General features: G+C 39.5%; 1 protein-coding gene across 1 annotated transcript in view; it reads left to right on the top strand.

The window, feature by feature from the left end:
- Positions 1-26816, top strand: part of LOC146776022 (uncharacterized) — a 195581-nt gene that overhangs the window by 86852 nt on the left and 81913 nt on the right. The window contains exons 65-83 of the mRNA XM_085638333.1: positions 470-592; positions 1786-1908; positions 3167-3288; positions 4548-4669; positions 5929-6050; positions 7309-7430; positions 8689-8810; positions 10070-10191; positions 11450-11571; positions 12831-12952; positions 14139-14260; positions 15447-15569; positions 16831-16945; positions 18205-18326; positions 19587-19702; positions 20962-21084; positions 22345-22465; positions 23725-23847; positions 25108-25230. Of these exons, the coding sequence (XP_085494459.1) occupies positions 22355-22465; positions 23725-23847; positions 25108-25230 (357 nt within the window). The 5' untranslated portion in view covers positions 470-592; positions 1786-1908; positions 3167-3288; ... (12 more) ...; positions 20962-21084; positions 22345-22354. The remainder of the gene's footprint in view (positions 1-469; positions 593-1785; positions 1909-3166; positions 3289-4547; positions 4670-5928; positions 6051-7308; positions 7431-8688; positions 8811-10069; positions 10192-11449; positions 11572-12830; positions 12953-14138; positions 14261-15446; positions 15570-16830; positions 16946-18204; positions 18327-19586; positions 19703-20961; positions 21085-22344; positions 22466-23724; positions 23848-25107; positions 25231-26816) is intronic.

Genomic DNA, 26816 nt, shown 5'->3' with positions numbered 1-26816 from the left:
ATAAACGCAAGTTTGAGCACAGGAGTCTGACCTTCACTATTGCTGAACTGGTAGCAATTGGCTAAAATGAAGATGGTAATTATGCTATTCATAGTTTTTATTATTCCCATTAAGTGTAGCAAACCCCCCCCTCTCAACTTATCAGCTGGCTTACTTGCTACTGGCATAACATATCCTAAACCAAATGAAGTGAGAAGGGTACGCTGCCACTTGGATGGCAAACAGATCTATTTACCTACGTCCTAATGTACGTGCTACAGTTGTTTAGAGACTGTTAGCAAATGAGACATGGGTGCAGAGAAGTATAGGAGGTTAAAAACACAAATTGAGATTTTATTTTCTAATGAGCTGTTGATTTTCACAATAATACAGTCTCCACAGTATTGATCTGTTTACCCTTTATAAAAATCAAGATTTTTTTTCTATTTCTTAATGTAAATGTGCTAACAGTGGACTTTTCCATCTGCAGATTATACTGAATGACCACCAGTGGCAGTGTTTGCCACCCGAGTTTCTCTGCATTGCCGAGACTGAAGAAAAAAAAAGAAAAAGAAGTCTTCCGGCAAACGGCATCATTTTACCAATTTATATGGTAAGCAAAACTCACAATCATTCCTTTAAGCTTTAAAAAGACGTTCACAGCATCAGAATGTCCTCACTACCTTATAGTCGGAGTCTGTGCCTGAATACAATTTGTCAAGATGGAAGTAATATGAATCACGTTGTGTTGGTCATGATAGTTAATAAAAGACTGACTGCCTCCAACGCTACTAAAGCCTGCTTTTATATTCTGGTGCTAGCAATGTTCCATTTGAGGAAATTGCTGCCTTTGAGGCTGAAATGCACTATCTCACTTTAGAACGATAGTGCTACGTTCTGAAGGAAGGAAGCTTATGTAGCCTCTTCCCCTGCACTCTGTGTGTTGGACTCTGATACTCAAGATGGATTGTTGTTAATGATAATCTCCTTTTTTGTATCCATCTCCATCCCACTTTCAAAAAGGCTCCAGTGCATTGAGTGGTTCATAGTCTTTTACCATTCCCCCTCCTATTTGCCTTGTAGTCATGAATACAGATGTCTGATCTCTCATCCTCCTGTGTGGTCAGCTTCCACAAGGACAATAGGTCCAGTGCCGCTCTGACATCATAAAGCTAAAGCAAGATGTTGTCTGACATGAAGGCCACTCGGTTACCTAGCAAGCAGTAGGATACATTTTCTTGGTAATGAAATGAGTAGCAGGATAGACAGGATGCCCAACTGAAAACTAAGAATGGTAAGATGTAAGAAAGTATGGCATTTATTGAGACTTCTAAATGTGTATAAACGCAAGTTTGAGCACAGGAGTCTGACCTTCACTATTGCTGAACTGGTAGCAATTGGCTAAAATGAAGATGGTAATTATGCTATTCATAGTTTTTATTATTCCCATTAAGTGTAGCAAACCCCCCCTCTCAACTTATCAGCTGGCTTACTTGCTACTGGCATAACATATCCTAAACCAAATGAAGTGAGAAGGGTACGCTGCCACTTGGATGGCAAACAGATCTATTTACCTACGTCCTAATGTACGTGCTACAGTTGTTTAGAGACTGTTAGCAAATGAGACATGGGTGCAGAGAAGTATAGGAGGTTAAAAACACAAATTGAGATTTTATTTTCTAATGAGCTGTTGATTTTCACAATAATAGTCTCCACAGTATTGATCTGTTTACCCTTTATAAAAATCAAGATTTTTTTTCTATTGCTTAATGTAAATGTGCTAACAGTGGACTTTTCCATCTGCAGATTATACTGTATGACCACCAGTGGCAGTGTTTGCCAACCGAGTTTCTCTGCATTGCCGAGACTGAAGAAAAAAAAAAAACAAGAAGTCTTCCGGCAAACGGCATCATTTTACCAATTTATATGGTAAGCAAAACTCACAATCATTCCTTTAAGCTTTAAAAAGACGTTCACAGCATCAGAATGTCCTCACTACCTTATAGTCGGAGTCTGTGCCTGAATACAATTTGTCAAGATGGAAGTAATATGAATCACGTTGTGTTGGTCATGATAGTTAATAAAAGACTGACTGCCTCCAACGCTACTAAAGCCTGCTTTTATATTCTGGTGCTAGCAATGTTCCATTTGAGGAAATTGCTGCCTTTGAGGCTGAAATGCACTATCTCACTTTAGAACGATAGTGCTACGTTCTGAAGGAAGGAAGCTTATGTAGCCTCTTCCCCTGCACTCTGTGTGTTGGACTCTGATACTCAAGATGGATTGTTGTTAATGATAATCTCCTTTTTTGTATCCATCTCCATCCCACTTTCAAAAAGGCTCCAGTGCATTGAGTGGTTCATAGTCTTTTACCATTCCCCGTCCTATTTGGCTTGTAGTCATGAATACAGATGTCTGATCTCTCATCCTCCTGTGTGGTCAGCTTCCACAAGGACAATTGGTCCAGTGCCGCTCTGACATCATAAAGCTAAAGCAAGATGTTGTCTGACATGAGGGACACTTTGTTGCCTAGCAAGCTTACATCATAAAGCAAAAGCAAGATGTTGTCTGACATGAAGGCCACTCGGTTACCTAGCAAGCAGTAGGATACATTTTTCTTGGTAATGAAATGAGTAGCAGGATAGACAGGATGCCCAACTGAAAACTAAGAATGGTAAGATGTAAGAAAGTATGGCATTTATTGAGACTTCTAAATGTGTATAAACGCAAGTTTGAGCACAGGAGTCTGACCTTCACTATTGCTGAACTGGTAGCAATTGGCTAAAATGAAGATGGTAATTATGCTATTCATAGTTTTTATTATTCCCATTAAGTGTAGCAAACCCCCCTCTCAACTTATCAGCTGGCTTACTTGCTACTGGCATAACATATCCTAAACCAAATGAAGTGAGAAGGGTACGCTGCCACTTGGATGGCAAACAGATCTATTTACCTACGTCCTAATGTACGTGCTACAGTTGTTTAGAGACTGTTAGCAAATGAGACATGGGTGCAGAGAAGTATAGGAGGTTAAAAACACAAATTGAGATTTTATTTTCTAATGAGCTGTTGATTTTCACAATAATACAGTCTCCACAGTATTGATCTGTTTACCCTTTATAAAAATCAAGATTTTTTTTCTATTGCTTAATGTAAATGTGCTAACAGTGGACTTTTCCATCTGCAGATTATACTGAATGACCACCAGTGGCAGTGTTTGCCAACCGAGTTTCTCTGCATTGCCGAGACTGAAGAAAAAAAAAAAAAAGAAGTCTTCCGGCAAACGGCATCATTTTACCAATTTATATGGTAAGCAAATCTCACAATCATTCCTTTAAGCTTTAAAAAGACGTTCACAGCATCAGAATGTCCTCACTACCTTATAGTCGGAGTCTGTGCCTGAATACAATTTGTCAAGATGGAAGTAATATGAATCACGTTGTGTTGGTCATGATAGTTAATAAAAGACTGACTGCCTCCAACGCTACTAAAGCCTGCTTTTATATTCTGGTGCTAGCAATGTTCCATTTGAGGAAATTGCTGCCTTTGAGGCTGAAATGCACTATCTCACTTTAGAACGATAGTGCTACGTTCTGAAGAAAGGAAGCTTATGTAGCCTCTTCCCCTGCACTCGGTGTGTTGGACTCTGATACTCAAGATGGATTGTTGTTAATGATAATCTCCTTTTTTGTGTCCATCTCCATCCCACTTTCAAAAAGGCTCCAGTGCATTGAGTGGTTCATAGTCTTTTACCATTCCCCCTCCTATTTGCCTTGTAGTCATGAATACAGATGTCTGATCTCTCATCCTCCTGTGTGGTCAGCTTCCACAAGGACAATTGTTCCAGTGCCGCTCTGACATCATAAAGCTAAAGCAAGATGTTGTCTGACATGAGGGACACTCTGTTGCCTAGCAAGCTTACATCATAAAGCGAAAGCAAGATGTTGTCTGACATGAAGGCCACTCGGTTACCTAGCAAGCAGTAGGATACATTTTTCTTGGTAATGAAATGAGTAGCAGGCTAGACAGGATGCCCAACTGAAAACTAAGAATGGTAAGATGTAAGAAAGTATGGCATTTATTGAGACTTCTAAATGTGTATAAACGCAAGTTTGAGCACAGGAGTCTGACCTTCACTATTGCTGAACTGGTAGCAATTGGCTAAAATGAAGATGGTAATTATGCTATTCATAGTTTTTATTATTCCCATTAAGTGTAGCAAACCCCCCCTCTCAACTTATCAGCTGGCTTACTTGCTACTGGCATAACATATCCTAAACCAAATGAAGTGAGAAGGGTACGCTGCCACTTGGATGGCAAACAGATCTATTTACCTACGTCCTAATGTACGTGCTACAGTTGGTTAGAGACTGTTAGCAAATGAGACATGGGTGCAGAGAAGTATAGGAGGTTAAAAACACAAATTGAGATTTTATTTTCTAATGAGCTGTTGATTTTCACAATAATACAGTCTCCACAGTATTGATCTGTTTACCCTTTATAAAAATCAAGATTTTTTTTCTATTGCTTAATGTAAATGTGCTAACAGTGGACTTTTCCATCTGCAGATTATACTGAATGACCACCAGTGGCAGTGTTTGCCAACCGAGTTTCTCTGCATTGCCGAGACTGAAGAAAAAAAAAAAAAAGAAGTCTTCCGGCAAACGGCATCATTTTACCAATTTATATGGTAAGCAAAACTCACAATCATTCCTTTAAGCTTTAAAAAGACGTTCACAGCATCAGAATGTCCTCACTACCTTATAGTCGGAGTCTGTGCCTGAATACAATTTGTCAAGATGGAAGTAATATGAATCACGTTGTGTTGGTCATGATAGTTAATAAAAGACTGACTGCCTCCAACGCTACTAAAGCCTGCTTTTATATTCTGGTGCTAGCAATGTTCCATTTGAGGAAATTGCTGCCTTTGAGGCTGAAATGCACTATCTCACTTTAGAACGATAGTGCTACGTTCTGAAGGAAGGAAGCTTATGTAGCCTCTTCCCCTGCACTCTGTGTGTTGGACTCTGATACTCAAGATGGATTGTTGTTAATGATAATCTCCTTTTTTGTATCCATCTCCATCCCACTTTCAAAAAGGCTCCAGTGCATTGAGTGGTTCATAGTCTTTTACCATTCCCCGTCCTATTTGGCTTGTAGTCATGAATACAGATGTCTGATCTCTCATCCTCCTGTGTGGTCAGCTTCCACAAGGACAATTGTTCCAGTGCCGCTCTGACATCATAAAGCTAAAGCAAGATGTTGTCTGACATGAGGGACACTCTGTTGCCTAGCAAGCTTACATCATAAAGCGAAAGCAAGATGTTGTCTGACATGAAGGCCACTCGGTTACCTAGCAAGCAGTAGGATACATTTTTCTTGGTAATGAAATGAGTAGCAGGCTAGACAGGATGCCCAACTGAAAACTAAGAATGGTAAGATGTAAGAAAGTATGGCATTTATTGAGACTTCTAAATGTGTATAAACGCAAGTTTGAGCACAGGAGTCTGACCTTCACTATTGCTGAACTGGTAGCAATTGGCTAAAATGAAGATGGTAATTATGCTATTCATAGTTTTTATTATTCCCATTAAGTGTAGCAAACCCCCCCTCTCAACTTATCAGCTGGCTTACTTGCTACTGGCATAACATATCCTAAACCAAATGAAGTGAGAAGGGTACGCTGCCACTTGGATGGCAAACAGATCTATTTACCTACGTCCTAATGTACGTGCTACAGTTGGTTAGAGACTGTTAGCAAATGAGACATGGGTGCAGAGAAGTATAGGAGGTTAAAAACACAAATTGAGATTTTATTTTCTAATGAGCTGTTGATTTTCACAATAATACAGTCTCCACAGTATTGATCTGTTTACCCTTTATAAAAATCAAGATTTTTTTTCTATTGCTTAATGTAAATGTGCTAACAGTGGACTTTTCCATCTGCAGATTATACTGAATGACCACCAGTGGCAGTGTTTGCCAACCGAGTTTCTCTGCATTGCCGAGACTGAAGAAAAAAAAAAAAAAGAAGTCTTCCGGCAAACGGCATCATTTTACCAATTTATATGGTAAGCAAAACTCACAATCATTCCTTTAAGCTTTAAAAAGACGTTCACAGCATCAGAATGTCCTCACTACCTTATAGTCGGAGTCTGTGCCTGAATACAATTTGTCAAGATGGAAGTAATATGAATCACGTTGTGTTGGTCATGATAGTTAATAAAAGACTGACTGCCTCCAACGCTACTAAAGCCTGCTTTTATATTCTGGTGCTAGCAATGTTCCATTTGAGGAAATTGCTGCCTTTGAGGCTGAAATGCACTATCTCACTTTAGAACGATAGTGCTACGTTCTGAAGGAAGGAAGCTTATGTAGCCTCTTCCCCTGCACTCTGTGTGTTGGACTCTGATACTCAAGATGGATTGTTGTTAATGATAATCTCCTTTTTTGTATCCATCTCCATCCCACTTTCAAAAAGGCTCCAGTGCATTGAGTGGTTCATAGTCTTTTACCATTCCCCGTCCTATTTGGCTTGTAGTCATGAATACAGATGTCTGATCTCTCATCCTCCTGTGTGGTCAGCTTCCACAAGGACAATTGGTCCAGTGCCGCTCTGACATCATAAAGCTAAAGCAAGATGTTGTCTGACATGAGGGACACTTTGTTGCCTAGCAAGCTTACATCATAAAGCGAAAGCAAGATGTTGTCTGACATGAAGGCCACTCGGTTACCTAGCAAGCAGTAGGATACATTTTTCTTGGTAATGAAATGAGTAGCAGGATAGACAGGATGCCCAACTGAAAACTAAGAATGGTAAGATGTAAGAAAGTATGGCATTTATTGAGACTTCTAAATGTGTATAAACGCAAGTTTGAGCACAGGAGTCTGACCTTCACTATTGCTGAACTGGTAGCAATTGGCTAAAATGAAGATGGTAATTATGCTATTCATAGTTTTTATTATTCCCATTAAGTGTAGCAAACCCCCCTCTCAACTTATCAGCTGGCTTACTTGCTACTGGCATAACATATCCTAAACCAAATGAAGTGAGAAGGGTACGCTGCCACTTGGATGGCAAACAGATCTATTTACCTACGTCCTAATGTACGTGCTACAGTTGTTTAGAGACTGTTAGCAAATGAGACATGGGTGCAGAGAAGTATAGGAGGTTAAAAACACAAATTGAGATTTTATTTTCTAATGAGCTGTTGATTTTCACAATAATACAGTCTCCACAGTATTGATCTGTTTACCCTTTATAAAAATCAAGATTTTTTTTCTATTGCTTAATGTAAATGTGCTAACAGTGGACTTTTCCATCTGCAGATTATACTGAATGACCACCAGTGGCAGTGTTTGCCAACCGAGTTTCTCTGCATTGCCGAGACTGAAGAAAAAAAAAAAAAAGAAGTCTTCCGGCAAACGGCATCATTTTACCAATTTATATGGTAAGCAAAACTCACAATCATTCCTTTAAGCTTTAAAAAGACGTTCACAGCATCAGAATGTCCTCACTACCTTATAGTCTGAGTCTGTGCCTGAATACAATTTGTCAAGATGGAAGTAATATGAATCACGTTGTGTTGGTCATGATAGTTAATAAAAGACTGACTGCCTCCAACGCTACTAAAGCCTGCTTTTATATTCTGGTGCTAGCAATGTTCCATTTGAGGAAATTGCTGCCTTTGAGGCTGAAATGCACTATCTCACTTTAGAACGATAGTGCTACGTTCTGAAGGAAGGAAGCTTATGTAGCCTCTTCCCCTGCACTCTGTGTGTTGGACTCTGATACTCAAGATGGATTGTTGTTAATGATAATCTCCTTTTTTGTATCCATCTCCATCCCACTTTCAAAAAGGCTCCAGTGCATTGAGTGGTTCATAGTCTTTTACCATTCCCCGTCCTATTTGGCTTGTAGTCATGAATACAGATGTCTGATCTCTCATCCTCCTGTGTGGTCAGCTTCCACAAGGACAATTGGTCCAGTGCCGCTCTGACATCATAAAGCTAAAGCAAGATGTTGTCTGACATGAGGGACACTTTGTTGCCTAGCAAGCTTACATCATAAAGCGAAAGCAAGATGTTGTCTGACATGAAGGCCACTCGGTTACCTAGCAAGCAGTAGGATACATTTTTCTTGGTAATGAAATGAGTAGCAGGATAGACAGGATGCCCAACTGAAAACTAAGAATGGTAAGATGTAAGAAAGTATGGCATTTATTGAGACTTCTAAATGTGTATAAACGCAAGTTTGAGCACAGGAGTCTGACCTTCACTATTGCTGAACTGGTAGCAATTGGCTAAAATGAAGATGGTAATTATGCTATTCATAGTTTTTATTATTCCCATTAAGTGTAGCAAACCCCCCTCTCAACTTATCAGCTGGCTTACTTGCTACTGGCATAACATATCCTAAACCAAATGAAGTGAGAAGGGTACGCTGCCACTTGGATGGCAAACAGATCTATTTACCTACGTCCTAATGTACGTGCTACAGTTGTTTAGAGACTGTTAGCAAATGAGACATGGGTGCAGAGAAGTATAGGAGGTTAAAAACACAAATTGAGATTTTATTTTCTAATGAGCTGTTGATTTTCACAATAATACAGTCTCCACAGTATTGATCTGTTTACCCTTTATAAAAATCAAGATTTTTTTTCTATTGCTTAATGTAAATGTGCTAACAGTGGACTTTTCCATCTGCAGATTATACTGAATGACCACCAGTGGCAGTGTTTGCCAACCGAGTTTCTCTGCATTGCCGAGACTGAAGAAAAAAAAAAAAAAGAAGTCTTCCGGCAAACGGCATCATTTTACCAATTTATATGGTAAGCAAATCTCACAATCATTCCTTTAAGCTTTAAAAAGACGTTCACAGCATCAGAATGTCCTCACTACCTTATAGTCGGAGTCTGTGCCTGAATACAATTTGTCAAGATGGAAGTAATATGAATCACGTTGTGTTGGTCATGATAGTTAATAAAAGACTGACTGCCTCCAACGCTACTAAAGCCTGCTTTTATATTCTGGTGCTAGCAATGTTCCATTTGAGGAAATTGCTGCCTTTGAGGCTGAAATGCACTATCTCACTTTAGAACGATAGTGCTACGTTCTGAAGAAAGGAAGCTTATGTAGCCTCTTCCCCTGCACTCGGTGTGTTGGACTCTGATACTCAAGATGGATTGTTGTTAATGATAATCTCCTTTTTTGTGTCCATCTCCATCCCACTTTCAAAAAGGCTCCAGTGCATTGAGTGGTTCATAGTCTTTTACCATTCCCCCTCCTATTTGCCTTGTAGTCATGAATACAGATGTCTGATCTCTCATCCTCCTGTGTGGTCAGCTTCCACAAGGACAATTGTTCCAGTGCCGCTCTGACATCATAAAGCTAAAGCAAGATGTTGTCTGACATGAGGGACACTCTGTTGCCTAGCAAGCTTACATCATAAAGCGAAAGCAAGATGTTGTCTGACATGAAGGCCACTCGGTTACCTAGCAAGCAGTAGGATACATTTTTCTTGGTAATGAAATGAGTAGCAGGCTAGACAGGATGCCCAACTGAAAACTAAGAATGGTAAGATGTAAGAAAGTATGGCATTTATTGAGACTTCTAAATGTGTATAAACGCAAGTTTGAGCACAGGAGTCTGACCTTCACTATTGCTGAACTGGTAGCAATTGGCTAAAATGAAGATGGTAATTATGCTATTCATAGTTTTTATTATTCCCATTAAGTGTAGCAAACCCCCCCTCTCAACTTATCAGCTGGCTTACTTGCTACTGGCATAACATATCCTAAACCAAATGAAGTGAGAAGGGTACGCTGCCACTTGGATGGCAAACAGATCTATTTACCTACGTCCTAATGTACGTGCTACAGTTGGTTAGAGACTGTTAGCAAATGAGACATGGGTGCAGAGAAGTATAGGAGGTTAAAAACACAAATTGAGATTTTATTTTCTAATGAGCTGTTGATTTTCACAATAATACAGTCTCCACAGTATTGATCTGTTTACCCTTTATAAAAATCAAGATTTTTTTTCTATTGCTTAATGTAAATGTGCTAACAGTGGACTTTTCCATCTGCAGATTATACTGAATGACCACCAGTGGCAGTGTTTGCCAACCGAGTTTCTCTGCATTGCCGAGACTGAAGAAAAAAAAAAAAAAGAAGTCTTCCGGCAAACGGCATCATTTTACCAATTTATATGGTAAGCAAAACTCACAATCATTCCTTTAAGCTTTAAAAAGACGTTCACAGCATCAGAATGTCCTCACTACCTTATAGTCGGAGTCTGTGCCTGAATACAATTTGTCAAGATGGAAGTAATATGAATCACGTTGTGTTGGTCATGATAGTTAATAAAAGACTGACTGCCTCCAACGCTACTAAAGCCTGCTTTTATATTCTGGTGCTAGCAATGTTCCATTTGAGGAAATTGCTGCCTTTGAGGCTGAAATGCACTATCTCACTTTAGAACGATAGTGCTACGTTCTGAAGGAAGGAAGCTTATGTAGCCTCTTCCCCTGCACTCTGTGTGTTGGACTCTGATACTCAAGATGGATTGTTGTTAATGATAATCTCCTTTTTTGTATCCATCTCCATCCCACTTTCAAAAAGGCTCCAGTGCATTGAGTGGTTCATAGTCTTTTACCATTCCCCGTCCTATTTGGCTTGTAGTCATGAATACAGATGTCTGATCTCTCATCCTCCTGTGTGGTCAGCTTCCACAAGGACAATTGGTCCAGTGCCGCTCTGACATCATAAAGCTAAAGCAAGATGTTGTCTGACATGAGGGACACTTTGTTGCCTAGCAAGCTTACATCATAAAGCGAAAGCAAGATGTTGTCTGACATGAAGGCCACTCGGTTACCTAGCAAGCAGTAGGATACATTTTTCTTGGTAATGAAATGAGTAGCAGGATAGACAGGATGCCCAACTGAAAACTAAGAATGGTAAGATGTAAGAAAGTATGGCATTTATTGAGACTTCTAAATGTGTATAAACGCAAGTTTGAGCACAGGAGTCTGACCTTCACTATTGCTGAACTGGTAGCAATTGGCTAAAATGAAGATGGTAATTATGCTATTCATAGTTTTTATTATTCCCATTAAGTGTAGCAAACCCCCCTCTCAACTTATCAGCTGGCTTACTTGCTACTGGCATAACATATCCTAAACCAAATGAAGTGAGAAGGGTACGCTGCCACTTGGATGGCAAACAGATCTATTTACCTACGTCCTAATGTACGTGCTACAGTTGTTTAGAGACTGTTAGCAAATGAGACATGGGTGCAGAGAAGTATAGGAGGTTAAAAACACAAATTGAGATTTTATTTTCTAATGAGCTGTTGATTTTCACAATAATACAGTCTCCACAGTATTGATCTGTTTACCCTTTATAAAAATCAAGATTTTTTTTCTATTGCTTAATGTAAATGTGCTAACAGTGGACTTTTCCATCTGCAGATTATACTGAATGACCACCAGTGGCAGTGTTTGCCAACCGAGTTTCTCTGCATTGCCGAGACTGAAGAAAAAAAAAAAAAAGAAGTCTTCCGGCAAACGGCATCATTTTACCAATTTATATGGTAAGCAAATCTCACAATCATTCCTTTAAGCTTTAAAAAGACGTTCACAGCATCAGAATGTCCTCACTACCTTATAGTCGGAGTCTGTGCCTGAATACAATTTGTCAAGATGGAAGTAATATGAATCACGTTGTGTTGGTCATGATAGTTAATAAAAGACTGACTGCCTCCAACGCTACTAAAGCCTGCTTTTATATTCTGGTGCTAGCAATGTTCCATTTGAGGAAATTGCTGCCTTTGAGGCTGAAATGCACTATCTCACTTTAGAACGATAGTGCTACGTTCTGAAGAAAGGAAGCTTATGTAGCCTCTTCCCCTGCACTCGGTGTGTTGGACTCTGATACTCAAGATGGATTGTTGTTAATGATAATCTCCTTTTTTGTGTCCATCTCCATCCCACTTTCAAAAAGGCTCCAGTGCATTGAGTGGTTCATAGTCTTTTACCATTCCCCCTCCTATTTGCCTTGTAGTCATGAATACAGATGTCTGATCTCTCATCCTCCTGTGTGGTCAGCTTCCACAAGGACAATTGGTCCAGTGCCGCTCTGACATCATAAAGCTAAAGCAAGATGTTGTCTGACATGAGGGACACTCTGTTGCCTAGCAAGCTTACATCATAAAGCGAAAGCAAGATGTTGTCTGACATGAAGGCCACTCGGTTACCTAGCAAGCAGTAGGATACATTTTTCTTGGTAATGAAATGAGTAGCAGGCTAGACAGGATGCCCAACTGAAAACTAAGAATGGTAAGATGTAAGAAAGTATGGCATTTATTGAGACTTCTAAATGTGTATAAACGCAAGTTTGAGCACAGGAGTCTGACCTTCACTATTGCTGAACTGGTAGCAATTGGCTAAAATGAAGATGGTAATTATGCTATTCATAGTTTTTATTATTCCCATTAAGTGTAGCAAACCCCCCCTCTCAACTTATCAGCTGGCTTACTTGCTACTGGCATAACATATCCTAAACCAAATGAAGTGAGAAGGGTACGCTGCCACTTGGATGGCAAACAGATCTATTTACCTACGTCCTAATGTACGTGCTACAGTTGTTTAGAGACTGTTAGCAAATGAGACATGGGTGCAGAGAAGTATAGGAGGTTAAAAACACAAATTGAGATTTTATTTTCTAATGAGCTGTTGATTTTCACAATAATACAGTCTCCACAGTATTGATCTGTTTACCCTTTATAAAAATCAAGATTTTTTTTCTATTGCTTAATGTAAATGTGCTAACAGTGGACTTTTCCATCTGCAGATTATACTGAATGACCACCAGTGGCAGTGTTTGCCACCCGAGTTTCTCTGCATTGCCGAGACTGAAGAAAAAAAAAAAAAAGAAGTCTTCCGGCAAACGGCATCATTTTACCATTTTATATGGTAAGCAAAACTCACAATCATTCCTTTAAGCTTTAAAAAGACGTTCACAGCATCAGAATGTCCTCACTACCTTATAGTCGGAGTCTGTGCCTGAATACAATTTGTCAAGATGGAAGTAATATGAATCACGTTGTGTTGGTCATGATAGTTAATAAAAGACTGACTGCCTCCAACGCTACTAAAGCCTGCTTTTATATTCTGGTGCTAGCAATGTTCCATTTGAGGAAATTGCTGCCTTTGAGGCTGAAATGCACTATCTCACTTTAGAACGATAGTGCTACGTTCTGAAGGAAGGAAGCTTATGTAGCCTCTTCCCCTGCACTCTGTGTGTTGGACTCTGATACTCAAGATGGATTGTTGTTAATGATAATCTCCTTTTTTGTATCCATCTCCATCCCACTTTCAAAAAGGCTCCAGTGCATTGAGTGGTTCATAGTCTTTTACCATTCCCCCTCCTATTTGCCTTGTAGTCATGAATACAGATGTCTGATCTCTCATCCTCCTGTGTGGTCAGCTTCCACAAGGACAATAGGTCCAGTGCCGCTCTGACATCATAAAGCTAAAGCAAGATGTTGTCTGACATGAAGGCCACTCGGTTACCTAGCAAGCAGTAGGATACATTTTCTTGGTAATGAAATGAGTAGCAGGATAGACAGGATGCCCAACTGAAAACTAAGATGAAAGAAAGTATGGCATTTATTGAGACTTCTAAATGTGTATAAACGCAAGTTTGAGCACAGGAGTCTGACCTTCACTATTGCTGAACTGGTAGCAATTGGCTAAAATGAAGATGGTAATTATGCTATTCATAGTTTTTATTATTCCCATTAAGTGTAGCAAACCCCCCCTCTCAACTTATCAGCTGGCTTACTTGCTACTGGCATAACATATCCTAAACCAAATGAAGTGAGAAGGGTACGCTGCCACTTGGATGGCAAACAGATCTATTTACCTACGTCCTAATGTACGTGCTACAGTTGTTTAGAGACTGTTAGCAAATGAGACATGGGTGCAGAGAAGTATAGGAGGTTAAAAACACAAATTGAGATTTTATTTTCTAATGAGCTGTTGATTTTCACAATAATACAGTCTCCACAGTATTGATCTGTTTACCCTTTATAAAAATCAAGATTTTTTTTCTATTGCTTAATGTAAATGTGCTAACAGTGGACTTTTCCATCTGCAGATTATACTGAATGACCACCAGTGGCAGTGTTTGCCAACCGAGTTTCTCTGCATTGCCGAGACTGAAGAAAAAAAAAAAAAAGAAGTCTTCCGGCAAACGGCATCATTTTACCAATTTATATGGTAAGCAAATCTCACAATCATTCCTTTAAGCTTTAAAAAGACGTTCACAGCATCAGAATGTCCTCACTACCTTATAGTCGGAGTCTGTGCCTGAATACAATTTGTCAAGATGGAAGTAATATGAATCACGTTGTGTTGGTCATGATAGTTAATAAAAGACTGACTGCCTCCAACGCTACTAAAGCCTGCTTTTATATTCTGGTGCTAGCAATGTTCCATTTGAGGAAATTGCTGCCTTTGAGGCTGAAATGCACTATCTCACTTTAGAACGATAGTGCTACGTTCTGAAGAAAGGAAGCTTATGTAGCCTCTTCCCCTGCACTCTGTGTGTTGGACTCTGATACTCAAGATGGATTGTTGTTAATGATAATCTCCTTTTTTGTGTCCATCTCCATCCCACTTTCAAAAAGGCTCCAGTGCATTGAGTGGTTCATAGTCTTTTACCATTCCCCCTCCTATTTGCCTTGTAGTCATGAATACAGATGTCTGATCTCTCATCCTCCTGTGTGGTCAGCTTCCACAAGGACAATAGGTCCAGTGCCGCTCTGACATCATAAAGCTAAAGCAAGATGTTGTCTGACATGAAGGCCACTCGGTTACCTAGCAAGCAGTAGGATACATTTTCTTGGTAATGAAATGAGTAGCAGGATAGACAGGATGCCCAACTGAAAACTAAGATGAAAGAAAGTATGGCATTTATTGAGACTTCTAAATGTGTATAAACGCAAGTTTGAGCACAGGAGTCTGACCTTCACTATTGCTGAACTGGTAGCAATTGGCTAAAATGAAGATGGTAATTATGCTATTCATAGTTTTTATTATTCCCATTAAGTGTAGCAAACCCCCCCTCTCAACTTATCAGCTGGCTTACTTGCTACTGGCATAACATATCCTAAACCAAATGAAGTGAGAAGGATACGCTGCCACTTGGATGGCAAACAGATCTATTTACCTACGTCCTAATGTACGTGCTACAGTTGTTTAGAGACTGTTAGCAAATGAGACATGGGTGCAGAGAAGTATAGGAGGTTAAAAACACAAATTGAGATTTTATTTTCTAATGAGCTGTTGATTTTCACAATAATACAGTCTCCACAGTATTGATCTGTTTACCCTTTATAAAAATCAAGATTTTTTTTCTATTGCTTAATGTAAATGTGCTAACAGTGGACTTTTCCATCTGCAGATTATACTGTATGACCACCAGTGGCAGTGTTTGCCAACCGAGTTTCTCTGCATTGCCGAGACTGAAGAAAAAAAAAAAACAAGAAGTCTTCCGGCAAACGGCATCATTTTACCAATTTATATGGTAAGCAAAACTCACAATCATTCCTTTAAGCTTTAAAAAGACGTTCACAGCATCAGAATGTCCTCACTACCTTATAGTCGGAGTCTGTGCCTGAATACAATTTGTCAAGATGGAAGTAATATGAATCACGTTGTGTTGGTCATGATAGTTAATAAAAGACTGACTGCCTCCAACGCTACTAAAGCCTGCTTTTATATTCTGGTGCTAGCAATGTTCCATTTGAGGAAATTGCTGCCTTTGAGGCTGAAATGCACTATCTCACTTTAGAACGATAGTGCTACGTTCTGAAGGAAGGAAGCTTATGTAGCCTCTTCCCCTGCACTCTGTGTGTTGGACTCTGATACTCAAGATGGATTGTTGTTAATGATAATCTCCTTTTTTGTATCCATCTCCATCCCACTTTCAAAAAGGCTCCAGTGCATTGAGTGGTTCATAGTCTTTTACCATTCCCCGTCCTATTTGGCTTGTAGTCATGAATACAGATGTCTGATCTCTCATCCTCCTGTGTGGTCAGCTTCCACAAGGACAATTGGTCCAGTGCCGCTCTGACATCATAAAGCTAAAGCAAGATGTTGTCTGACATGAGGGACACTTTGTTGCCTAGCAAGCTTACATCATAAAGCGAAAGCAAGATGTTGTCTGACATGAAGGCCACTCGGTTACCTAGCAAGCAGTAGGATACATTTTTCTTGGTAATGAAATGAGTAGCAGGATAGACAGGATGCCCAACTGAAAACTAAGAATGGTAAGATGTAAGAAAGTATGGCATTTATTGAGACTTCTAAATGTGTATAAACGCAAGTTTGAGCACAGGAGTCTGACCTTCACTATTGCTGAACTGGTAGCAATTGGCTAAAATGAAGATGGTAATTATGCTATTCATAGTTTTTATTATTCCCATTAAGTGTAGCAAACCCCCCCCCTCTCAACTTATCAGCTGTCTTACTTGCTACTGGCATAACATATCCTAAACCAAATGAAGTGAGAAGGGTACGCTGCCACTTGGATGGCAAACAGATCTATTTACCTACGTCCTAATGTACGTGCTACAGTTGTTTAGAGACTGTTAGCAAATGAGACATGGGTGCAGAGAAGTATAGGAGGTTAAAAACACAAATTGAGATTTTATTTTCTAATGAGCTGTTGATTTTCACAATAATACAGTCTCCACAGTATTGATCTGTTTACCCTTTATAAAAATCAAGATTTTTTTTCTATTGCCTAATGTAAATGTGCTAACAGTGGACTTTTCCATCTGCAGATTATACTGAATGACCACCAGTGGCAGTGTTTGCCAACCGAGTTTCTCTGCATTGCCGAGACTGAAGAAAAAAAGAAGTCTTCCGGCAAACGGCATCATTTTACCAATTTATATGGTAAGCAAAACTCACAATCATTCCTTTAAGCTTTAAAAAGACGTTCACAGCATCAGAATGTCCTCACTACCTTATAGTCGGAGTCTGTGCCTGAATACAATTTGTCAAGATGGAAGTAATATGAATCACGTTGTGTTGGTCATGATAGTTAATAAAAGACTGACTGCCTCCAACGCTACTAAAGCCTGCTTTTATATTCTGGTGCTAGCAATGTTCCATTTGATGAAATTGCTGCCTTTGAGGCTGAAATGCACTATCTCACTTTAGAACGATAGTGCTACGTTCTGAAGGAAGGAAGCTTATGTAGCCTCTTCCCCTGCACTCTGTGTGTTGGACTCTGATACTCAAGATGGATTGTTGTTAATGATAATCTCCTTTTTTGTATCCATCTCCATCCCACTTTCAAAAAGGCTCCAGTGCATTGAGTGGTTCATAGTCTTTTACCATTCCCCGTCCTATTTGGCTTGTAGTCATGAATACAGATGTCTGATCTCTCATCCTCCTGTGTGGTCATCTTCCACAAGGACAATTGGTCCAGTGCCGCTCTGACATCATAAAGCTAAAGCAAGATGTTGTCTGACATGAGGGACACTTTGTTGCCTAGCAAGCTTACATCATAAAGCGAAAGCAAGATGTTGTCTGACATGAAGGCCACTCGGTTACCTAGCAAGCAGTAGGATACATTTTTCTTGGTAATGAAATGAGTAGCAGGATAGACAGGATGCCCAACTGAAAACTAAGAATGGTAAGATGTAAGAAAGTATGGCATTTATTGAGACTTCTAAATGTGTATAAACGCAAGTTTGAGCACAGGAGTCTGACCTTCACTATTGCTGAACTGGTAGCAATTGGCTAAAATGAAGATGGTAATTATGCTATTCATAGTTTTTATTATTCCCATTAAGTGTAGCAAACCCCCCCTCTCAACTTATCAGCTGGCTTACTTGCTACTGGCATAACATATCCTAAACCAAATGAAGTGAGAAGGGTACGCTGCCACTTGGATGGCAAACAGATCTATTTACCTACGTCCTAATGTACGTGCTACAGTTGTTTAGAGACTGTTAGCAAATGAGACATGGGTGCAGAGAAGTATAGGAGGTTAAAAACACAAATTGAGATTTTATTTTCTAATGAGCTGTTGATTTTCACAATAATACAGTCTCCACAGTATTGATCTGTTTACCCTTTATAAAAATCAAGATTTTTTTTCTATTGCTTAATGTAAATGTGCTAACAGTGGACTTTTCCATCTGCAGATTATACTGAATGACCACCAGTGGCAGTGTTTGCCAACCGAGTTTCTCTGCATTGCCGAGACTGAAGAAAAAAAAAAAAAAGAAGTCTTCCGGCAAACGGCATCATTTTACCAATTTATATGGTAAGCAAAACTCACAATCATTCCTTTAAGCTTTAAAAAGACGTTCACAGCATCAGAATGTCCTCACTACCTTATAGTCGGAGTCTGTGCCTGAATACAATTTGTCAAGATGGAAGTAATATGAATCACGTTGTGTTGGTCATGATAGTTAATAAAAGACTGACTGCCTCCAACGCTACTAAAGCCTGCTTTTATATTCTGGTGCTAGCAATGTTCCATTTGAGGAAATTGCTGCCTTTGAGGCTGAAATGCACTATCTCACTTTAGAACGATAGTGCTACGTTCTGAAGGAAGGAAGCTTATGTAGCCTCTTCCCCTGCACTCTGTGTGTTGGACTCTGATACTCAAGATGGATTGTTGTTAATGATAATCTCCTTTTTTGTATCCATCTCCATCCCACTTTCAAAAAGGCTCCAGTGCATTGAGTGGTTCATAGTCTTTTACCATTCCCCGTCCTATTTGGCTTGTAGTCATGAATACAGATGTCTGATCTCTCATCCTCCTGTGTGGTCAGCTTCCACAAGGACAATTGGTCCAGTGCCGCTCTGACATCATAAAGCTAAAGCAAGATGTTGTCTGACATTAGGGACACTTTGTTGCCTAGCAAGCTTACATCATAAAGCGAAAGCAAGATGTTGTCTGACATGAAGGCCACTCGGTTACCTAGCAAGCAGTAGGATACATTTTCTTGGTAATGAAATGAGTAGCAGGATAGACAGGATGCCCAACTGAAAACTAAGAATGGTAAGATGTAAGAAAGTATGGCATTTATTGAGACTTCTAAATGTGTATAAACGCAAGTTTGAGCACAGGAGTCTGACCTTCACTATTGCTGAACTGGTAGCAATTGGCTAAAATGAAGATGGTAATTATGCTATTCATAGTTTTTATTATTCCCATTAAGTGTAGCAAACCCCCCCCCTCTCAACTTATCAGCTGTCTTACTTGCTACTGGCATAACATATCCTAAACCAAATGAAGTGAGAAGGGTACGCTGCCACTTGGATGGCAAACAGATCTATTTACCTACGTCCTAATGTACGTGCTACAGTTGTTTAGAGACTGTTAGCAAATGAGACATGGGTGCAGAGAAGTATAGGAGGTTAAAAACACAAATTGAGATTTTATTTTCTAATGAGCTGTTGATTTTCACAATAATACAGTCTCCACAGTATTGATCTGTTTACCCTTTATAAAAATAAAGATTTTTTTTCTATTGCCTAATGTAAATGTGCTAACAGTGGACTTTTCCATCTGCAGATTATACTGAATGACCACCAGTGGCAGTGTTTGCCAACCGAGTTTCTCTGCATTGCCGAGACTGAAGAAAAAAAAGAAGTCTTCCGGCAAACGGCATCATTTTACCAATTTATATGGTAAGCAAAACTCACAATCATTCCTTTAAGCTTTAAAAAGACGTTCACAGCATCAGAATGTCCTCACTACCTTATAGTCGGAGTCTGTGCCTGAATACAATTTGTCAAGATGGAAGTAATATGAATCACGTTGTGTTGGTCATGATAGTTAATAAAAGACTGACTGCCTCCAACGCTACTAAAGCCTGCTTTTATATTCTGGTGCTAGCAATGTTCCATTTGAGGAAATTGCTGCCTTTGAGGCTGAAATGCACTATCTCACTTTAGAACGATAGTGCTACGTTCTGAAGAAAGGAAGCTTATGTAGCCTCTTCCCCTGCACTCTGTGTGTTGGACTCGGATACTCAAGATGGATTGTTGTTAAAGATGATCTCCTTTTTTGTATCCATCTCCATCCCACTTTCAAAAAGGCTCCAGTGCATTGAGTGGTTCATAGTCTTTTACCATTCCCCGTCCTATTTGGCTTGTAGTCGTGAATACAGATGTCTGATCTCTCATCCTCCTGTGTGGTCAGCTTCCACAAGGACAATTGGTCCAGTGCCGCTCTGACATCATAAAGCTAAAGCAAGATGTTGTCTGACATGAGGGACACTTTGTTGCCTAGCAAGCTTACATCATAAAGCGAAAGCAAGATGTTGTCTGACATGAAGGCCACTCGGTTACCTAGCAAGCAGTAGGATACATTTTTCTTGGTAATGAAATGAGTAGCAGGATAGACAGGATGCCCAACTGAAAACTAAGAATGGTAAGATGTAAGAAAGTATGGCATTTATTGAGACTTCTAAATGTGTATAAACGCAAGTTTGAGCACAGGAGTCTGACCTTCACTATTGCTGAACTGGTAGCAATTGGCTAAAATGAAGATGGTAATTATGCTATTCATAGTTTTTATTATTCCCATTAAGTGTAGCAAACCCCCCCTCTCAACTTATCAGCTGGCTTACTTGCTACTGGCATAACATATCCTAAACCAAATGAAGTGAGAAGGGTACGCTGCCACTTGGATGGCAAACAGATCTATTTACCTACGTCCTAATGTACGTGCTACAGTTGTTTAGAGACTGTTAGCAAATGAGACATGGGTGCAGAGAAGTATAGGAGGTTAAAAACACAAATTGAGATTTTATTTTCTAATGAGCTGTTGATTTTCACAATAATACAGTCTCCACAGTATTGATCTGTTTACCCTTTATAAAAATCAAGATTTTTTTTCTATTGCTTAATGTAAATGTGCTAACAGTGGACTTTTCCATCTGCAGATTATACTGTATGACCACCAGTGGCAGTGTTTGCCAACCGAGTTTCTCTGCATTGCCGAGACTGAAGAAAAAAAAAAAACAAGAAGTCTTCCGGCAAACGGCATCATTTTACCAATTTATATGGTAAGCAAAACTCACAATCATTCCTTTAAGCTTTAAAAAGACGTTCACAGCATCAGAAGGTCCTCACTACCTTATAGTCGGAGTCTGTGCCTGAATACAATTTGTCAAGATGGAAGTAATATGAATCACGTTGTGTTGGTCATGATAGTTAATAAAAGACTGACTGCCTCCAACGCTACTAAAGCCTGCTTTTATATTCTGGTGCTAGCAATGTTCCATTTGAGGAAATTGCTGCCTTTGAGGCTGAAATGCACTATCTCACTTTAGAACGATAGTGCTACGTTCTGAAGGAAGGAAGCTTATGTAGCCTCTTCCCCTGCACTCTGTGTGTTGGACTCTGATACTCAAGATGGATTGTTGTTAATGATAATCTCCTTTTTTGTATCCATCTCCATCCCACTTTCAAAAAGGCTCCAGTGCATTGAGTGGTTCATAGTCTTTTACCATTCCCCGTCCTATTTGGCTTGTAGTCATGAATACAGATGTCTGATCTCTCATCCTCCTGTGTGGTCAGCTTCCACAAGGACAATTGGTCCAGTGCCGCTCTGACATCATAAAGCTAAAGCAAGATGTTGTCTGACATTAGGGACACTTTGTTGCCTAGCAAGCTTACATCATAAAGCAAAAGCAAGATGTTGTCTGACATGAAGGCCACTCGGTTACCTAGCAAGCAGTAGGATACATTTTTCTTGGTAATGAAATGAGTAGCAGGATAGACAGGATGCCCAACTGAAAACTAAGAATGGTAAGATGTAAGAAAGTATGGCATTTATTGAGACTTCTAAATGTGTATAAACGCAAGTTTGAGCACAGGAGTCTGACCTTCACTATTGCTGAACTGGTAGCAATTGGCTAAAATGAAGATGGTAATTATGCTATTCATAGTTTTTATTATTCCCATTAAGTGTAGCAAACCCCCCCCTCTCAACTTATCAGCTGGCTTACTTGCTACTGGCATAACATATCCTAAACCAAATGAAGTGAGAAGGGTACGCTGCCACTTGGATGGCAAACAGATCTATTTACCTACGTCCTAATGTACGTGCTACAGTTGTTTAGAGACTGTTAGCAAATGAGACATGGGTGCAGAGAAGTATAGGAGGTTAAAAACACAAATTGAGATTTTATTTTCTAATGAGCTGTTGATTTTCACAATAATACAGTCTCCACAGTATTGATCTGTTTACCCTTTATAAAAATCAAGATTTTTTTTCTATTGCTTAATGTAAATGTGCTAACAGTGGACTTTTCCATCTGCAGATTATACTGAATGACCACCAGTGGCAGTGTTTGCCAACCGAGTTTCTCTGCATTGCCGAGACTGAAGAAAAAAAAAAAAAGAAGTCTTCCGGCAAACGGCATCATTTTACCAATTTATATGGTAAGCAAAACTCACAATCATTCCTTTAAGCTTTAAAAAGACGTTCACAGCATCAGAATGTCCTCACTACCTTATAGTCGGAGTCTGTGCCTGAATACAATTTGTCAAGATGGAAGTAATATGAATCACGTTGTGTTGGTCATGATAGTTAATAAAAGACTGACTGCCTCCAACGCTACTAAAGCCTGCTTTTATATTCTGGTGCTAGCAATGTTCCATTTGAGGAAATTGCTGCCTTTGAGGCTGAAATGCACTATCTCACTTTAGAACGATAGTGCTACGTTCTGAAGAAAGGAAGCTTATGTAGCCTCTTCCCCTGCACTCTGTGTGTTGGACTCGGATACTCAAGATGGATTGTTGTTAAAGATGATCTCCTTTTTTGTATCCATCTCCATCCCACTTTCAAAAAGGCTCCAGTGCATTGAGTGGTTCATAGTCTTTTACCATTCCCCGTCCTATTTGGCTTGTAGTCGTGAATACAGATGTCTGATCTCTCATCCTCCTGTGTGGTCAGCTTCCACAAGGACAATTGGTCCAGTGCCGCTCTGACATCATAAAGCTAAAGCAAGATGTTGTCTGACATGAGGGACACTTTGTTGCCTAGCAAGCTTACATCATAAAGCGAAAGCAAGATGTTGTCTGACATGAAGGCCACTCGGTTACCTAGCAAGCAGTAGGATACATTTTTCTTGGTAATGAAATGAGTAGCAGGATAGACAGGATGCCCAACTGAAAACTAAGAATGGTAAGATGTAAGAAAGTATGGCATTTATTGAGACTTCTAAATGTGTATAAACGCAAGTTTGAGCACAGGAGTCTGACCTTCACTATTGCTGAACTGGTAGCAATTGGCTAAAATGAAGATGGTAATTATGCTATTCATAGTTTTTATTATTCCCATTAAGTGTAGCAAACCCCCCCTCTCAACTTATCAGCTGGCTTACTTGCTACTGGCATAACATATCCTAAACCAAATGAAGTGAGAAGGGTACGCTGCCACTTGGATGGCAAACAGATCTATTTACCTACGTCCTAATGTACGTGCTACAGTTGTTTAGAGACTGTTAGCAAATGAGACATGGGTGCAGAGAAGTATAGGAGGTTAAAAACACAAATTGAGATTTTATTTTCTAATGAGCTGTTGATTTTCACAATAATACAGTCTCCACAGTATTGATCTGTTTACCCTTTATAAAAATCAAGATTTTTTTTCTATTGCTTAATGTAAATGTGCTAACAGTGGACTTTTCCATCTGCAGATTATACTGTATGACCACCAGTGGCAGTGTTTGCCAACCGAGTTTCTCTGCATTGCCGAGACTGAAGAAAAAAAAAAAACAAGAAGTCTTCCGGCAAACGGCATCATTTTACCAATTTATATGGTAAGCAAAACTCACAATCATTCCTTTAAGCTTTAAAAAGACGTTCACAGCATCAGAATGTCCTCACTACCTTATAGTCGGAGTCTGTGCCTGAATACAATTTGTCAAGATGGAAGTAATATGAATCACGTTGTGTTGGTCATGATAGTTAATAAAAGACTGACTGCCTCCAACGCTACTAAAGCCTGCTTTTATATTCTGGTGCTAGCAATGTTCCATTTGAGGAAATTGCTGCCTTTGAGGCTGAAATGCACTATCTCACTTTAGAACGATAGTGCTACGTTCTGAAGGAAGGAAGCTTATGTAGCCTCTTCCCCTGCACTCTGTGTGTTGGACTCTGATACTCAAGATGGATTGTTGTTAATGATAATCTCCTTTTTTGTATCCATCTCCATCCCACTTTCAAAAAGGCTCCAGTGCATTGAGTGGTTCATAGTCTTTTACCATTCCCCGTCCTATTTGGCTTGTAGTCATGAATACAGATGTCTGATCTCTCATCCTCCTGTGTGGTCAGCTTCCACAAGGACAATTGGTCCAGTGCCGCTCTGACATCATAAAGCTAAAGCAAGATGTTGTCTGACATGAGGGACACTTTGTTGCCTAGCAAGCTTACATCATAAAGCAAAAGCAAGATGTTGTCTGACATGAAGGCCACTCGGTTACCTAGCAAGCAGTAGGATACATTTTTCTTGGTAATGAAATGAGTAGCAGGATAGACAGGATGCCCAACTGAAAACTAAGAATGGTAAGATGTAAGAAAGTATGGCATTTATTGAGACTTCTAAATGTGTATAAACGCAAGTTTGAGCACAGGAGTCTGACCTTCACTATTGCTGAACTGGTAGCAATTGGCTAAAATGAAGATGGTAATTATGCTATTCATAGTTTTTATTATTCCCATTAAGTGTAGCAAACCCCCCCCTCTCAACTTATCAGCTGGCTTACTTGCTACTGGCATAACATATCCTAAACCAAATGAAGTGAGAAGGGTACGCTGCCACTTGGATGGCAAACAGATCTATTTACCTACGTCCTAATGTACGTGCTACAGTTGTTTAGAGACTGTTAGCAAATGAGACATGGGTGCAGAGAAGTATAGGAGGTTAAAAACACAAATTGAGATTTTATTTTCTAATGAGCTGTTGATTTTCACAATAATACAGTCTCCACAGTATTGATCTGTTTACCCTTTATAAAAATCAAGATTTTTTTTCTATTTCTTAATGTAAATGTGCTAACAGTGGACTTTTCCATCTGCAGATTATACTGAATGACCACCAGTGGCAGTGTTTGCCACCCGAGTTTCTCTGCATTGCCGAGACTGAAGAAAAAAAAAGAAAAAGAAGTCTTCCGGCAAACGGCATCATTTTACCAATTTATATGGTAAGCAAAACTCACAATCATTCCTTTAAGCTTTAAAAAGACGTTCACAGCATCAGAATGTCCTCACTACCTTATAGTCGGAGTCTGTGCCTGAATACAATTTGTCAAGATGGAAGTAATATGAATCACGTTGTGTTGGTCATGATAGTTAATAAAAGACTGACTGCCTCCAACGCTACTAAAGCCTGCTTTTATATTCTGGTGCTAGCAATGTTCCATTTGAGGAAATTGCTGCCTTTGAGGCTGAAATGCACTATCTCACTTTAGAACGATAGTGCTACGTTCTGAAGGAAGGAAGCTTATGTAGCCTCTTCCCCTGCACTCTGTGTGTTGGACTCTGATACTCAAGATGGATTGTTGTTAATGATAATCTCCTTTTTTGTATCCATCTCCATCCCACTTTCAAAAAGGCTCCAGTGCATTGAGTGGTTCATAGTCTTTTACCATTCCCCCTCCTATTTGCCTTGTAGTCATGAATACAGATGTCTGATCTCTCATCCTCCTGTGTGGTCAGCTTCCACAAGGACAATAGGTCCAGTGCCGCTCTGACATCATAAAGCTAAAGCAAGATGTTGTCTGACATGAAGGCCACTCGGTTACCTAGCAAGCAGTAGGATACATTTTCTTGGTAATGAAATGAGTAGCAGGATAGACAGGATGCCCAACTGAAAACTAAGAATGGTAAGATGTAAGAAAGTATGGCATTTATTGAGACTTCTAAATGTGTATAAACGCAAGTTTGAGCACAGGAGTCTGACCTTCACTATTGCTGAACTGGTAGCAATTGGCTAAAATGAAGATGGTAATTATGCTATTCATAGTTTTTATTATTCCCATTAAGTGTAGCAAACCCCCCCCCCTCTCAACTTATCAGCTGTCTTACTTGCTACTGGCATAACATATCCTAAACCAAATGAAGTGAGAAGGGTACGCTGCCACTTGGATGGCAAACAGATCTTTTTACCTACGTCCTAATGTACGTGCTACAGTTGTTTAGAGACTGTTAGCAAATGAGACATGGGTGCAGAGAAGTATAGGAGGTTAAAAACACAAATTGAGATTTTATTTTCTAATGAGCTGTTGATTTTCACAATAATACAGTCTCCACAGTATTGATCTGTTTACCCTTTATAAAAATAAAGATTTTTTTTCTATTGCCTAATGTAAATGTGCTAACAGTGGACTTTTCCATCTGCAGATTATACTGAATGACCACCAGTGGCAGTGTTTGCCAACCGAGTTTCTCTGCATTGCCGAGACTGAAGAAAAAAAAGAAGTCTTCCGGCAAACGGCATCATTTTACCAATTTATATGGTAAGCAAAACTCACAATCATTCCTTTAAGCTTTAAAAAGACGTTCACAGCATCAGAATGTCCTCACTACCTTATAGTCGGAGTCTGTGCCTGAATACAATTTGTCAAGATGGAAGTAATATGAATCACGTTGTGTTGGTCATGATAGTTAATAAAAGACTGACTGCCTCCAACGCTACTAAAGCCTGCTTTTATATTCTGGTGCTAGCAATGTTCCATTTGAGGAAATTGCTGCCTTTGAGGCTGAAATGCACTATCTCACTTTAGAACGA

The sequence above is a fragment of the Triturus cristatus genome, chromosome 12 (assembly GCF_964204655.1).
Source record: "Triturus cristatus chromosome 12, aTriCri1.1, whole genome shotgun sequence".
NCBI classification, from domain to species: Eukaryota; Metazoa; Chordata; class Amphibia; order Caudata; family Salamandridae; genus Triturus; species Triturus cristatus.
The sequence above is the reverse complement of the archived record's forward strand: the minus strand, read 5'-3'. Positions and strand labels throughout refer to the sequence as shown.